This window comes from Gamsiella multidivaricata (assembly GCF_025024155.1).
Source record: "Gamsiella multidivaricata strain RSA 2152 chromosome Unknown BC939scaffold_1, whole genome shotgun sequence".
In the NCBI taxonomy this organism is placed as follows: Eukaryota; Fungi; Mortierellomycota; class Mortierellomycetes; order Mortierellales; family Mortierellaceae; genus Gamsiella; species Gamsiella multidivaricata.
This window is the reverse complement of record NW_026251709.1, coordinates 207,866-222,509: the sequence shown is the minus strand read 5'-3', so window position 1 is coordinate 222,509 and position 14,644 is coordinate 207,866. Positions and strand designations below refer to the sequence as shown.

Below are 14,644 nucleotides of genomic sequence, written 5' to 3'. Positions count from 1 at the left end.
CAGCAGCAACAACAGCAACAGCAGACACAGCGGAACATGCAGCCGTTTCCGACGCAGCAAATGCTTCAAAACTCGACCCTATTTCAGGGGCAGTCACCGCCAAATTATGCATCGCCGTTAGGAATGAATAACTCCAACAGCAACACGGGCAGTGGCAGTAACGGATCCTCATTGTCGTTCCCGCTTTTGGATATACAGGACCCCTCAGCGTTTGCCAATCTTTCGCAGGAACAGCAACAGCAACTCTTTGTTGCCTTCAGCCAGAGTCTGAATAGCAATAGCAACGTATACTATCCGACAGGTCCTTCCTTTCAGCAGAGGCCAGGATCAGGAAGCATCGCTGGTGGTCAAGGCAATGTCCAAGGTCAAGAGCAGCCGATGACGGACTTTGGCGACATGATGATCAATAATCAGCAGCAGATGCTGTTCTCCTCTGCTGCGTCTTCCTCTGCTCTGAGTCAGGGGGGCGGGAGTGGAGTTGCTCCGACATCGTCCTCAACAAGATCGTCCACATTAACCAGCAGCGGACTACTCGATGATGTTTTTTTGAATCCCAACACGGATACGACCATTAACGCCAGGAGTATGTCCAGCCATCCTCGCATGGGCCAACAAGTCTTTAACCGTATGCCCTCACCTACCTCAACAGTCCAGCCCCAGACACAGCAGCAGCGGCAGCAGGGCTATAATCACAATAATTTTGCGAATGGCGCAAACAACCTGAGCAGCACCAATAGCTATGCATATAGTAATAGTAGTGCTAGTGGTAGACTAGGATCGCCCGAATCGGTTGCTTCACCTGGCGGATCGATTTCTGAAGAGTCGATCCTTCAATCTTGGTCGATCTCGACTCTTCACGACAACATCTACCTGAATCCGAACCTGGCTCGCGATGATCCCAGGAACGATCTCGGCACATTCATGTATCTGCCGAGTGAATTTGAGTATGGCGATGCACCGGCGCTTTCACCTGCAGCATCGTCGGTCAACGGCGGCAATGGTAGTATAGGCGCTGGAGGTGGATCTGAAGGAGGAGCCTCTCCGCGCAACATGCCCTAAAGAGCACGCCATTAATGTATATGATCTTTTCTTTTTCTTCCCCATTCGCGTTTGTCTAAAGTGCAACAATTGGGTTCGGCGGAAATGTACTCCAATAGGGTCACTTCCCTTTTTTTTTTTATTCGATAGACATTATTAGTGGCGTAAAACGCGTTAACTTGAGTAACCTTATCCAGACGCGAAATAAAAATACCACATTCCTTTGTTTTTTTGACCATTGTTCCCGCGATCAGCTTTCTCTCGAGCTATTTAAACGCGACAACAGGGTCTCGGTTGTGCTCTGCCACGCGATCTCCTCAGAGGTCTGTCGAAGAGACTCGGAGCTGTCCACAGAGCAAAGGGCAAGAACACAAAGTAATGGTGCAGCGTTTTTAGGACGTGGGAATATACGACAAATTCATTTTTCCGGATGGTGTGCCTCCAAAACTGCTTCAATGGTATTTATTTGTGCGGACAAAGCGGGTTGCGCAGCAACGATGAGTCGCGGTGTTCTAAGGAGAATGGGAACGCGACTTTAGAACATGAAAAAAGTAAAGATACGTACTCTGACGGCCAGCAATAGTCGATATGCCAAGTCTGCCCTACGGCAATTTAAAGCGGGGCCAACGTCTTGGGGATGTTTGGCGCTTCAGAATTCAAGGCTAATGCCGAGAACTGCGCTTGCTCAGTTTTAGGTATATAGACTATAGTGACAGGGGCATTCATTTCGCGTTCGTTAAGTTTCGAAGCTGAGAAGGTGAATCGTGAGAACATTTGTACGCACCCAATCGCGCCTTACACCGCATATCGGTACTAACATCACTTCTGTACATCGCTACTCTCCATCCTCTAATCAACGCCTGCAATGGAGCAACATTTGAAATAAATCAGCCCTCTGTATGTCGTCCTCCTTTTCAGCCGAGCATAGCTCTACCCTTGCCATCGAACAACAGCTTTCTCGATCCTTCCTCGACTGCTGAGGAGTTTAGTTGCAATTAGCGCTTAGGAGTTTTTTTTTTTTTTTTTTTTTTTTTCCTTAGCTGTGTTCATTTCTTACCGCTACACCTAAACAATACCTGCGGCTAGCTTCATTCCTCTCGTGCTCGTCCGGGAGCATAGCTGCGGTTCGACTGGTCGGGATTGAAAGACATTCGGCATACATGGGTATTGCACAATTCGCTAATGCTATTATTTTTTATATATACATACTCCCGAGGCACCGCCGATTGGCGCTTCAGCGCTAAAGGAGTACAGAAGTCTAGGTTGCATGGACACTCGTATTTTTTTCTTCTGTTTTCAAGGCGTACAGACACCCACCACATCTTTCTGGCGTTATTTGGGTTATGTACTGGAACTGTATGTATAGACACGCGTAAATAGCTTGAAAAAAAAAAGCGCGTGCGAGTCTACTGAACGATAGATCTAGAGCCAGCATTGGCCGCTCTTCAAGCCTCAAGTCTATTTTCGATATACCCGAAGTGGTTGATGTCTCCCTTGGCCCGGCTTTTGGCCTTGCACTAGTAGTAGCCGAGTGTGGTATTCTCAAATGTCCACAAGTAATCAACTTCGCTTCCAGTGTCTCACATTACTGACCCTGTAGTGCTGTAGGCTGCTCAGCAATGGTTTTAAACATGTTGCCGATTTGTTGTACGATTTGACTCTAGATGGGGCCTGGATTACGGTCTAAGCATAGGTAGGAACCAAGGCTTTTCGACCTGGTCCCAAACGAATTGCGCCATTGATATTTTCAAATATCGCTGCTTCTAGATCTGTTTCAAAGCGTAGTGGCTGACCCTTCCCCTGAGCAGCCGAAACAGAATGTTGGAATTATAAGCTATTCCATTTTGCGTTGAATATTGGCAGCTTGATAACGGATGGGCATAGGACAGGATGTGGATGAGCGTGAAAATATTGCGCCCTGCGACTTCCTGGCGAAGACTCTGGAAGTTTGTTTACGGCGCACTCTTTCTTTTGAACCATTGTCCTCCATATCATAAACTTTTGTAATACCGGATGCTTCATGCCAAGTAAATACAGTTTCTTCTTTGTTAAAAGTTATCCTTTGTAGACGGTGTCTGCAGCAACGACTCTTCGCTTACACAACACAGCGGCCAGGCATATTCATGAATCCATAGATGTCGAATGACGGCTTTAATCAGGTGGTGCTTTATCTAGGATAAGGAGGCACAGCACATGGGAGTGTGTGTGGACGTGTACGATCTTTCGGTGTGCGGGTCATTTTCAGTCCAAAAAAGAAAACGCGGCTCGCGATTTCTTGTGCAACCAATCGCTTCCATTGCGCCTAGCCAATCAAATAGAGGTAACTCAAAGTGAACAAGATGATCTCCGAACCGCGTCGCGAGCCGAGAGATCAACGCAAAAGCGAAAAACAGGCAGAGGTAGACCTGGTGGACTATGTAGAGTGCAATGGTAGATTACATGTTGCCGGAACTCGTGTCGGCCCTCCTCGGTCTTCTGAAGGTGGGTTCGGGACCCGTCTGTGTAACAAACAGAGTAGACCTTGCACATGCATGTCACCATGAACGAACATTGCCGGTACCCGATTTTCTTAAAAAATAAAATCGCTATCAGAGATGATCCGTAGCTTATTCTTTAAAGTGCGAAGCGAGTACCTTCAACCAGGTACTGCCGATCGTTACCGGCTCCCTGCGGTATACTCTGGCGATAGTAGTTCAAGAGGCTGCCTTTTCACCTACTCTTATGTAGACAGGAATGTTTCAGGGCACCCTCACAATTGACTTCCCCACCAGCCGATATTTGATTCTGTCCACCATCCCATCAGCGAAAACATAATAAACAACAACAATAATAATAGAACAGCAACCTACATCAAATCACATTCATTCCCTCTTGTTCGCATCCTTACATCGGTCCCCGTCAGTCTCATTCAGCACATTCTCATCTCGACTCCCTTATCCAGTCAATTTTTTTTTTTTTTTTTTTTTCCTTCTTCGCTTTCCCTCCACAAAGTCGTCTCAGCCTACTTCAGCCTACTTCGTCTGTCCCTGATTTTTTTTTTTTTTTTTTTTTTGCACACCTTGAAATTCTTTTCGCCTCCAAAACACCACTGTTCACTCATAAGACTAGCTAACAGATCCGGAATGGATGCTGATTCAGTGCATTACTAAAGAAACAGACAGGTAAGGACAGAAGAGACCAAGCTCCATGGGGGTCAAAGGGGTCCTGTTACAGGCATGATTGCAGCAAAGAATCATAGGGCTTAGTAGAGGATTTCTAATTCGAGCAAGCCAATACATTTGTAAGCTTGAGGTGCATGTATGTGGGGCAGTGTATACGTGTGTACTTGGTCTGTCGCCTTCTTGGGTGTCATGTCTTCGAGATGGAGTGCATGGCTATCTGTGTATCCGGATAACTGAACTGGGTACAGTATGCTCGTGCGCTCGCGCGTGGCATGTGTTTGTGAAGGGACATATGCTTTCAACTTAGATACGCTATTTGAGAGCGGGCTGTTCCGGCACATGAAAAGGACCTACATTCATTCATTTGTGTTTTGGTGGTCGTTGTCATTTTCCTGGATAGCTTGTATGGGGTTTGAGGCGGTTTCATTGGCGCGCTGTTGCCATCATTTACATTGGTCGGCCTTTGCTTCAGGAGGATTTACAGCACAGGGATGGGGAAGGTAGACCGACGATCCTATCGGTCGTTGCAGCGATAGCAGCACCGGCAGCTCCAGAAGAGCTACCTCGCTTCGCAAATGTAGATGTACAGCATAGGAGATATAACTAACCGACCGCTCTTCTTCCTCTTTCAATCTTCTACCTACATCTCTTCTTGACGCTCTCTTCTCTCTCCGCCCTCTTGTCACAACGTCCATCGCACTTCAATTGCTTCTACACCTTGCCTATAATTTCCTCCGCACACAAACCCCTACATATCTCACTTATAGTTTCCACTCTCGCTTCACCTGCACGCTCTCTCAGCAGAGGCAAGAAATAACCTGACAAAACCAACAAACAGCAGCCGACACAGCTGAATACATACTCTACACTTTACCACTCCATCATTTTATTGCAGGATCGGTTCGTCTCATCCCTGGCTTTCTTCGCTCCTTTCCGCTCCTTTCAGCCGCCTTCTTTATCATTGTCTTCTCCACATCGCTCACGCTCCACAACAAGGCAAAAGCAGCATATAAGGACCTCCTAATATAGAATGGACCCGCATTCTATCAAGAGACCGAGGATCATGCCTCCAGAGGCCAGGTCGTCAGATTTCACTGCCCCCTCCACATATCCCCTACTCCCGCCATCCGCAAAAGCAACACCTACAGCTCCTTCGTATCACACCACAGAACCCTCTCCGACCCATCAACGACTCAGTGTCAACACAACTGCAGTTGGCCTCAATGCATCCACAGCCAAGCTGCCAAATGCCATGTTCGCGTCCGCCAATCGATCTCTGCTAACTCTCCCCGGCAACAGCGGCACCACCGCTGGCGCTGGCGCCCAGTTTCCTGAGGGTGATGCAGGGCTAGTGCAGCGAGGATCGTACTCCAACCGACATTCCAAGGATACGCTGTTCCACAAGAACACACATCATCGGCATCCTCCCAAGCAGCAGCAAACGCAGATCGAGCGCGAGAACAAGTATCGCCAGCAACTACGACTTCAACAGGCCCACCAAGAATTCCATCGCCAGCGGGAACTTTACCAAATTCAACAGCAGCAACAGCAACCACAGCAGCTGATGCTGCAACAGCGCGCAGGAACCTCGTCGTTGTCGTCGTCGTCGCCATCAATGTCTATACCGCTTCAAGGCTCAGCAGCACAGCCACAACACTATCACCACCACCATCACCATCACCATTATCATGTCCGCCCTTTGGTACCCAACGTCAACGCACAGCTTCGTCAGCTCAATACCTCTACGACCGCTATGGCCCCATCTACCTCTCAATATAACGAAGCTGCATCCGCATCCTCTATTTCGTCCGCTTCATCGTCCCCATCCTTGCAATCCTCTACACCACTCACGACACCTGGCAGCTCCTCTACATCTTCCCTGCTATCCTCACCAAGCCTGCACCATCACCATCATCATCACCACCACGGCAGCCTCCACCAACATCTCCCTCAGCGGCCAAACCAATTCTCAGAATGGACCAACGTGAAAGAGAGAGAGCGCGCACGTCTATTGTCCAACGTGGCCAGGGCGCGCGATGCCCAATCCCCATTGCCCTCCGCAGAGGCAGCAAAAGAAAATCTCCGCCGACTCTCGCAAAGGATTCATCAGCGACGTACTCGTGCTCGAGAGACCATCCTGTACGACCTGCATCAGGGCGTCAAAACCGTGGAAGCACAGGTTCACAAACAGGTGGAGATGGTTCTAAGCAGGCTCAAGGATGCACCGGGCTCAAAGTACGCATTTGCCCTGACACATACATTCCTGACGCAACTCCCTCAGGCCCTTTCAAATACCATCTTGCCATCCGCCATCTCTGCTGTGGCAGATACAGTGGCAGGAAGGACAACGAATTCATTAACGACTTTGAGAGGGCGTGCTGGACTGGACGAGTTTGATGAAGACGACGAGGACGAGGACGATGAGGATGAGGACCTAGATGATATCGATGACCTGGAGGAACTCAGCTATCAACAGCAGTTGGCCTTGATGAGGCTTCACCAGAGGCAGGACTCGGGTGTTTCGCAACAGCTGTCAAATGAATTTGGGACGATTGCCTTGGTGTCTTCTTCCTCTTCAGCCGAAAGTGGGTCAGGACCTTCATCGTCACCTTCATCGTCATCTTCATCTGGAGGAGAGTCGTCCATGAAACATGCGGCACAAAGTCAGGCCGTCGAGAACAATGAAGGCTCTAGCATTGGCGCGGTATCGATTTCGAAGGCTGGTGCTTCCGAGTTCTTGGCAGCATCAACACACCACAATTATTCGATTGCCGCCTCTCAAGTCCTGAACGCTGCACTTCCTTCGTTTATCCCATCCATGGTGGCGCCTATCGTTTGCGTCTTTTCTTATCCCTCTCCACCAACCTCGAAAACTAACACGCCCAGCCAGTCAGCACCTTCCTCTCCAGATTCGATAACTTCAGTCAAGGGCAAGGAGGTCGCCTCTGATATCCCAATGCGTGTGTCCGAAAGGGAGCCGGAGCTGGATTTCACACCGATACAACAACACATTAAGCAGGAGGATGAGGACGATGAATATCTTCGAGCGGCCCTCCGTGCCGATCCAGGCATCGCGGCCGTTACCTCTACGGCATGGACGACCGCTGAACGTGAGGCCTTGTTCTTGGCGGCGACCCGATTCAGACTCCGGGGCCAATGGTCTAGGATTCGACAGATGATGGGTTTGCACCGTACCGACAAAGAAATCGAAAGTGAATACCAGCGACTGTATGGTGAGACTGACGACGAGGACGAGGACGTGGGCTTGGACCTCGAGAGTCAAGGCGACCAAGAGATGCAGACAGCTGACGGAGACATGGACCTTGTACCCATCAAGCAAGAGGGCGATGAAGAAGACTATGGTGATGCGGACGATGAAGCCGAAGCTACCATCTTTATGCGATTCGGAGGGCATCACCACCATAACCGTCGACCATCTTCGATCTTGGCGCCGATTTCGCTGTCTCTCGTTCCCCAAGGCACACAGTATATCCCTCCCTCACAAGATGAAGAGTCCATCCTCATGGCTATCGAGCCGCTACCAACGATCACTCCAACAACGACCATACCACCACCACCGACAACAACAACAACAACAACAACAACAACAGCAATGGCAAATTCTACAACAGCTTCACAACGATCTCCGCACCGACACGCACATCATCATCGATTAGATCGTGGCCATCACTACTATCGCCGCGACGACAGGATCTTGAGGACCTTGAACGAAAAGTCGCTCAGGGTGATCAAGAAGGAGTTTATGATTGACAAACGATTCGCGCTTGAGGACATCCCAATGCGCCTGTAGAGCCCTATTTACCTTGTACTTTTTTTTCCTTTTACATATCATTCATTTGCATTTTTCATTTTATTAATTCTATTCTATTCTATTCTATTTCATATTTTCTTTCGCATCCATTTCTAACGTGTATGATATGTATCCACCCTCCCCGCTCTCTTTTATCCATAATAAATGGCCAGAATCTAATGCCGTTCATTGTAATCGCTTGCCCAACAAGATACTGGGGGGATTTTATTTCCATGGCATGTCCTAACACGTCGCTTCAGCAATATGCTCCGGTACCCTCCTGCCCGTAATCCGGCTCTCTCTCATGATCCGAAGACGCTCTGCAAGTTTTTTGATCTCATCCGGGCCCTGTCCGGCCAAGGAAGTGTTCCACGCAGGATGGTCTCCTGGGTAGCTCAGAGGATCGGCTGTATCGTTTCCATAACTAGTACCGTTACCGTTTTTGCTGTTCGAGGTCAGCGGCATGATCGGTATCCGACCAGGCCGAAACGCGCGCGTGGCATGGCTGTCAGCGAGGTAACGGTGGAAAACCTTGAGCTTGCCGCGTGCGAGTTCGCCGCCGAGGACATACACTGGTTTTCTATTGTTGTAGAAGCGGAGATAAAAAAAAAAAAAAAAAAAAGGCATGTAAGCAACCACAATTGGGACCAAGATAGTTAATTCCGGGAGGAGTTTTTTTCTTTTTTAACACTGCCATTAGAACATTGAAGTTTTCGAATGAGAGAAAGAGAAAACTTACCCTGTCGCCAACGCCTCGTTTGTCATAGCAACCGAATCTGCAGTGACGACGATTTTGTCCGCAAGAGCCAGCATGGCTTCGTAAGGATTCACACGCTCCAAAAAGCCCGCTGCTCCAATTGGTCCTGGTACGCCAGTCCAGGACACTGCACCCCTGTTTCCTTCATTGCCGCCAGAAGTCGTACCAGTACCATGGGGAGCCATCGGATCGTATACAAAGATCTTCTCGTCATCCTGGACTCGCTCTCGCAACTGAGCGATGGCCTGCTTCGTATTCGCGGCCGTTCTTTGAGAGAACGAGATCAAGACTCTACAACCCTGTACGTCAATAAGCCGAGCGAGTCGATTAACCATCCTATCTGTGTTATGTGAACAATCCTCGTTGGGGCCTCCGATCAGGACAGCGACAATTGATGAGGAATTTCGATCAGAAAAGTAGGATTTGGGAATGAGGCCTTGATCTAGTGCCTTGGTCCTTGCGAGCACGAGAGATTTGGGCGTGATAGTGTTGAGGGTGGAATTGATCCTGAAGTAGTTTTTTTGGTCTTTCATTAAGCCTAATGCAGCTACATGAGGATTGGTTGAGTGTTTTTGAAAGGTCTTTTTGTCAGTCCATATTTCTCAAGTCCATTGTCACATTATTATTATTTTTTTCGGATCCGCATGGTCGCATGATCCCATACCGAGCTGGACGACAACTTCATGCCTCTGAAGAAATACTTGATCGAAATGGATAAAGGGTAGCGCAGGGAAGTGAATATGGGCTAATGGACGAAAATAGAGCAGCGTTAGAACAGTGTGCCCTGGTACAAAGTAAAAAAGAAAGAATCTCGGAATTATTCGAAAGACGGTATTCCAGCACTGCAACGAAAATCGGTAACATACCTGAGTAGGATGCTTTTCCGCTCATTCGAGAGACTTGGAGCAATCCAGGTACCGCATTCGTGCCGGAGCCGAGCACGAAGCTGGGGTAAGGAGCGGCCAATGGATCGCCCGTTAGGAACCACGGCAATTTATCCGCTAATATATCGCGATCGCAATCAAGAGATTAGTGGCAGGCGGTGATAATTCCTCGATGCTGAAAGAGAGCACATGATGCTAGACAACTTCTCGCGACTTACTCTGTCTCCGGTTCATGACATGATGATAATCCATGATCAGTTTTTTGAACGGTATCGGAAGCCATTGAAGCCCTGGGCGTGACCATAGTGAGAATTGATGTCAGCTTCTAAGTGTGCTTGCCCATCTTTAATTTTTATTTTTTTCCCTCCTGCCGGTCGTACCTTGACGCCATTGAACTCGCTTTACGGTCCAAGGAAGTGACAATCCCTTAGCCAGCGCAATAGCCTCCTTGTCCGCGCTCACCAATCCATCGGATATAATCCAGGTCGTAGCGCTGGTGGGTTGATAGGCCACTCTTGGAGCGAGGTTGAGTTTGCGGGTGGCTCTTTCGTGTGTGGTATTCTTGGTAGCGTACAACCTCCGGGGTTGGTCGGCTGCGCGTTGCTGGTGTGCTTTGGGGATGGATGTCAAGAACAAAGCCCAGTGCCTGATGCCATAATGGCTGCAGCGATGGTGATGTGCATGTCGAGCTGCAGCTCCTGTAATGCAGCGGATGGACTCCATGTCTTCGTGATCCTGAGGTTAAGTCCTGAGCAAAGACGCTGTAGTCGTGCGATCCGGATGAGCGATCCGATCGTTTCCAAAAGAAGCAGAGATGCTCTCGCCTCTCGCCTGCGCCCTGAATCGAGCCACTTAAAAAAAAATTCAGTTTCTCACGAACTATCTCTCTCACCTCCTTCGTCTTCTTTACCTCCACTTTCTTCACATCCCTCCTACCACTCGCATCCATGGCACCCATCAAGAAACAGAGCGACAAGGTCAAGGTCGTCCTTACTGGCTTCGAGGTAACCCGTTGTGCCTTCCTCATTCCTCCCGAATGCCACCTATCTTGTTTTGCATCAGCTTCTTAACCCTGACTTTATCCTTCCTCCGCTCGACAGCCCTTTGGAAGACATTTGACAAACCCGTCCTGGTTGTCTGTCCAGCCGTTGAACAACACCACCCTCGACCTCCCCACCATCGCCGCTGCCAAACAGAACTCCAAACATCACAATGCCACCAAGGCCTACGTCGTCTCCCAGGAGCTGCCTGTCGAGTACCGCAAAGTCCCCGACCTAGTCTCTGCCTTGCACATCCAACACAGTCGAAGAGTCCCCTCTCTTGCAAGTGGCGAGGACGTAACCGAGGAGCACGAGGAGGAGGACTACCTGAAGACCTATTACATCCACGTTGGTGTTGGCCTGGATGGCTACACTGTCATTGAAACAAATGGCCACCGTATCGGATACAGCCACCCGGACAATGCAAAGTGGTCGCCTGAGTCCGCAAAGGAGCCCCCGGTCAAGAAGGAAACTTGGGCTGCGGACCCTGATTTGCTGACTACCACCGTTGACTCGGCAGCCTTGGCTGAGTACCTGAAGACGGAAAAGGGCTGGATCTGTAAGCAGAGCTTAGATGCCGGAAACTACCTTTGCGACTACACCTTTTATCTGAGCATGGCAGAGAGACATCGGAGGGTCGCTGCGGGCGAGGAGGGTGAGGACGAGAGAACGTGCTTGTTTGTGCACCTGCCCTCGGTCGGCAATCCTTACTCATTGGAGGAGCTCCAGCGGTTCATCAAGGATGTGGTTGTTGCTGTTGTTAGTTTTTATTAGATGAATACTCACATAGACTACCACTAATAATACCATCAGTATCAAAGTACGCCTTTTTCCCCCTCATCTTCTCTAAAATGTACAGGACCGGGGCTGCTATTACGGCTGCAGATTCCCAGTATCGCTAGCTCCCGTGTATGGACTCTTGCGCCATTAACTCAACTGGGCAAAAGGTGCTCATATCCCTCTGCAAAAAAGAGTCGGCAGCAGGTGACACATCTACGCGATATCGCCCCTTGTTTGCAATGCTGATCTACAGGATCTCAAGGCGCTGTAAACTTGATCCTATGGATGCCAAACAGATAGAGTCCACTCTCGAGCGCAAAGTCGAACTTGTGTAGACGGATGTAAAGAGGCTCCAAAAGCGGGAATGCTATGAAAATGTGCTCAAGAACTTTGCGCTGACTGGACATCGGAAGGATAGTTAAAGAGGTTTAGGGTGTTGACACGCCCACAGATACAGTTCCTAGAGTCAGACAATGTCCATAGACGCATTGTAAGTGTAAAAATGCAGGAGCGGTAGACAGAAACATAGGAATCGATGCAGTAGACTACCGTTAAAGGATCAAGATGTCTGCATCATCTCGGTGGCCGTGACTACGCAAGGACAAACCACGGTAGCAATAATCAAAGTCCCTCTACAAGGCCGGTGTCATGGGCGCTAATCGAGCGCCGTCAGGGTACTTCCTCGAGCACCATTAGGAGGTACAGCTGCGGATCCTGGCTGTTTCGTCTGAGAGTGCTGAATAGTGTCTATCTTCTGGCAGTACAACGCCAGACATCTTAGAAACTCCGTTGGCTAGTGAAGGGCCTCGGTCGTGCACAGCAGCAAATTCTACATGCTATTGCAGGACGCAGGCAATTTTAGGCCGGATGGGCAGACACTGACCATGGCGCGCAAGGGATCTGACATACATATTGGTGGCAAAGCCGTGCGAAGAAAGTTCAGGCATGGCTTTCATGTGACCTGGACAGTCCTGTGTTTACACTTACTCATAAAAAAGAAAAAAAAAAAAAAAAGTCGAAGGTCTTTGTCAGCTTTCTATCGACACTCACTTCCTTGTTTGTCATTGTCAGGCCCTGCTTTTCCCCTTGCCTCCTTGTCCTGTTACTCTCTCCATCCCTTTATCTATCCCTCTTTTTCATCCTATCCTCCTTCAATCCTCGCTCATACCCTCCTCCTACCCCCACATATCAACCATCACAATGGAGTACAAACCCGAACTTACGCAGCAGCAAATGTAAGTATTCATATTTGACTGCGGCAACCTAGTGTGCTGGAACCCAGCACCATGGTCGATGAACATGGCTGGATACATCTCAACAGAAGAACCATGCGTCGATACACTTGCTCATAACCTATCTATCGCTCTACTCATGATATCTTTCATAGTCTTTGCTGCTCATGTGGAACAACAATCCCTCCAAACCCGACCAGCATGTGTATCAACTGTATCCGCAACCAGGTCGATATCACCGAGGGCATCCCCAAGCACGCCACCATCTGCTTCTGCCGCAACTGCGAGCGCTACCTTCAGCCACCTATGCTTTGGGTCTCCTGTCAATTAGAATCCAGGGAACTCCTTGCCCTGTGTCTAAAGAAGCTGAAGGGCCTGAACAAGGTCCGACTGGTCGACGCAGGATTCATCTGGACAGAGCCCCACTCGAAACGCATCAAACTCAAGCTGACAATTCAAAAGGAGGTCTTCACGTCGACGATTCTTCAGCAGATTTTCGAGGTCGAGTTCGTGGTCTCGCATCAGCAATGCGACGACTGCGCTAAGGTCATGGCCCAGAACACCTGGAAAGCTATGGTTCAGGTTCGCCAGAAGGTTGATCACAAGCGCACATTCCTGTACCTGGAGCAGTTGATCATCAAGCACAGCGCACACAAGGATACTATCAACATTAAGGAGTGCAAGGACGGAATTGACTTCTATTATGGCTCCCGATCCCATGCGCTCAAGATGCTCGAATTCCTAACTGCGATCACGCCTCTGAAGAGCAAGGCCTCAGAGCAGCTGATCTCTACGGATATCCACTCTGGAACCTCGAATTACAAGTTCAGTTACTCAGTTGAGCTGGTTCCCATCTGCAAAGATGATCTGGTTTGCTTACCTCCCAAGATCGCCAAGGCCATGGGTAACATCAGCCCCCTGGTCATCTGCTATAGGATCGGAAACTCTGTCCACATCATGGATGTCAACACCCTCAACGTTGCCGAGATCTCAACACAGACCTACTGGCGCACACCCTTCATGGCATTAGCATCGGTCAAACAGATGGTCGAGTACTATGTTCTGGATGTCGAGCCTTGCGGACCCGTCCGTGGCAAATACGTCTTGGCAGACATCCAGGTCGCGCGTGCACAGGACGTTGGACGCAACGACACAACGTTCTTCGCCCGGTCTCATTTGGGAGGTATTTTAAATCCCGGCGATTCTGTCATGGGTTACGACATTGGATCCTCGAATTTCAACAACGACGCCTTTGATGCCCTTCACCGTGGTTCATTGCCCGATGTCATTTTGATCAAGAAGGCCTATCCAAATCATCGCAAGCGCAACAAGGGTCGCAACTGGGAGCTCCAGCAGCTGCGAAAGGAGGAAGAAGAAATGACCCCTCGCAAGCAGGACCAGGAACGTCTCGAGCAAGACTATGAGATGTTCTTGCGTGATCTGGAGGAGGATCCTGAGCTTCGTGCTACCGTCAACCTTTACAAATGTAAGTCATAGGAGGCATCATAAGAAGATTGCCCATCTATTGGATAATATGGAAAAACTGGGAACGTCAATTCCAACTCTAACACTTTTATTCTGACTTTTGTTTTTCTTCTGTGCTATAGCTGACAAGGTCAAGAAGAGCACCGATCATGCTATGACCGAGGATGAGTCTGACTTTGAGGAGGAGGACTTCCCCGAGATTCAACTAGACGAGCTGCTCGACAGTCTCAAGCTGGATGATGGACCTGACGACGAATACGTGGGCGAGGACGACGAGGATATGATGATGGACTAATTTCGCACACTGTTCGCTGCTGGCGGAGCGTTGTTACATATATCAAAGATTCACAAAGGGCTTCTCATCGCCGTGTGCAGCTGGGACGAGAAGACGGTTTTCGCATCATTATTATTTCTGTAGACTAGCATAGCATCATTTTACAAAATATGCGTATCATT

The 14,644-nt window shown here is 49.2% G+C and overlaps 6 protein-coding genes across 6 annotated transcripts; 4 read left to right on the top strand and 2 right to left on the bottom strand.

The window, feature by feature from the left end:
* BC939DRAFT_433785 (uncharacterized protein) lies at window positions 1-1,255 on the top strand. The gene has a single exon (XM_051553277.1). The coding sequence runs from the start codon at window positions 37-39 to the stop codon at window positions 1,057-1,059; it is 1,023 nt and encodes a 340-aa protein (XP_051417726.1). The 5' UTR covers window positions 1-36; the 3' UTR covers window positions 1,060-1,255.
* Window positions 1,256-5,162: 3,907 nt separating this feature from the next.
* On the bottom strand, window positions 5,163-5,931 carry BC939DRAFT_433784 (uncharacterized protein). The gene has a single exon (XM_051553276.1). The coding sequence runs from the start codon at window positions 5,810-5,812 to the stop codon at window positions 5,420-5,422; it is 393 nt and encodes a 130-aa protein (XP_051417725.1). The 5' UTR covers window positions 5,813-5,931; the 3' UTR covers window positions 5,163-5,419.
* Window positions 5,932-6,597: 666 nt separating this feature from the next.
* On the top strand, window positions 6,598-8,046 carry BC939DRAFT_433782 (uncharacterized protein). Its single transcript, XM_051553275.1, has one exon. It carries the CDS (start codon window positions 6,688-6,690, stop codon window positions 8,008-8,010), a length of 1,323 nt encoding a protein of 440 aa, XP_051417724.1. The 5' UTR covers window positions 6,598-6,687; the 3' UTR covers window positions 8,011-8,046.
* An 11-nt stretch (window positions 8,047-8,057) lies between these two features.
* BC939DRAFT_1546 (mitochondrial fission ELM1-domain-containing protein) lies at window positions 8,058-10,530 on the bottom strand. The gene is made up of 6 exons (XM_051550247.1): window positions 10,032-10,530; window positions 9,870-9,941; window positions 9,634-9,768; window positions 9,432-9,512; window positions 8,750-9,314; window positions 8,058-8,590 (listed from the first exon to the last, which is right to left on the bottom strand). Exons 1-6 carry the CDS (start codon window positions 10,372-10,374, stop codon window positions 8,254-8,256), a joined length of 1,533 nt encoding a protein of 510 aa, XP_051417723.1. The 5' UTR covers window positions 10,375-10,530; the 3' UTR covers window positions 8,058-8,253.
* A 68-nt stretch (window positions 10,531-10,598) lies between these two features.
* On the top strand, window positions 10,599-11,465 carry BC939DRAFT_498001 (uncharacterized protein; the record flags this gene model as incomplete). Its single annotated transcript, XM_051559763.1, has 2 exons — window positions 10,599-10,655; window positions 10,752-11,465. 2 exons carry the CDS (start codon window positions 10,599-10,601, stop codon window positions 11,463-11,465), a joined length of 771 nt encoding a protein of 256 aa, XP_051417722.1.
* Window positions 11,466-12,904: 1,439 nt separating this feature from the next.
* On the top strand, window positions 12,905-14,483 carry BC939DRAFT_482664 (NMD3 family-domain-containing protein; the record flags this gene model as incomplete). Its single annotated transcript, XM_051559138.1, has 2 exons — window positions 12,905-14,189; window positions 14,311-14,483. The coding sequence occupies 2 exons, from the start codon at window positions 12,905-12,907 to the stop codon at window positions 14,481-14,483; spliced, it is 1,458 nt and encodes a 485-aa protein (XP_051417721.1).
* Window positions 14,484-14,644: the final 161 nt, after the last annotated feature.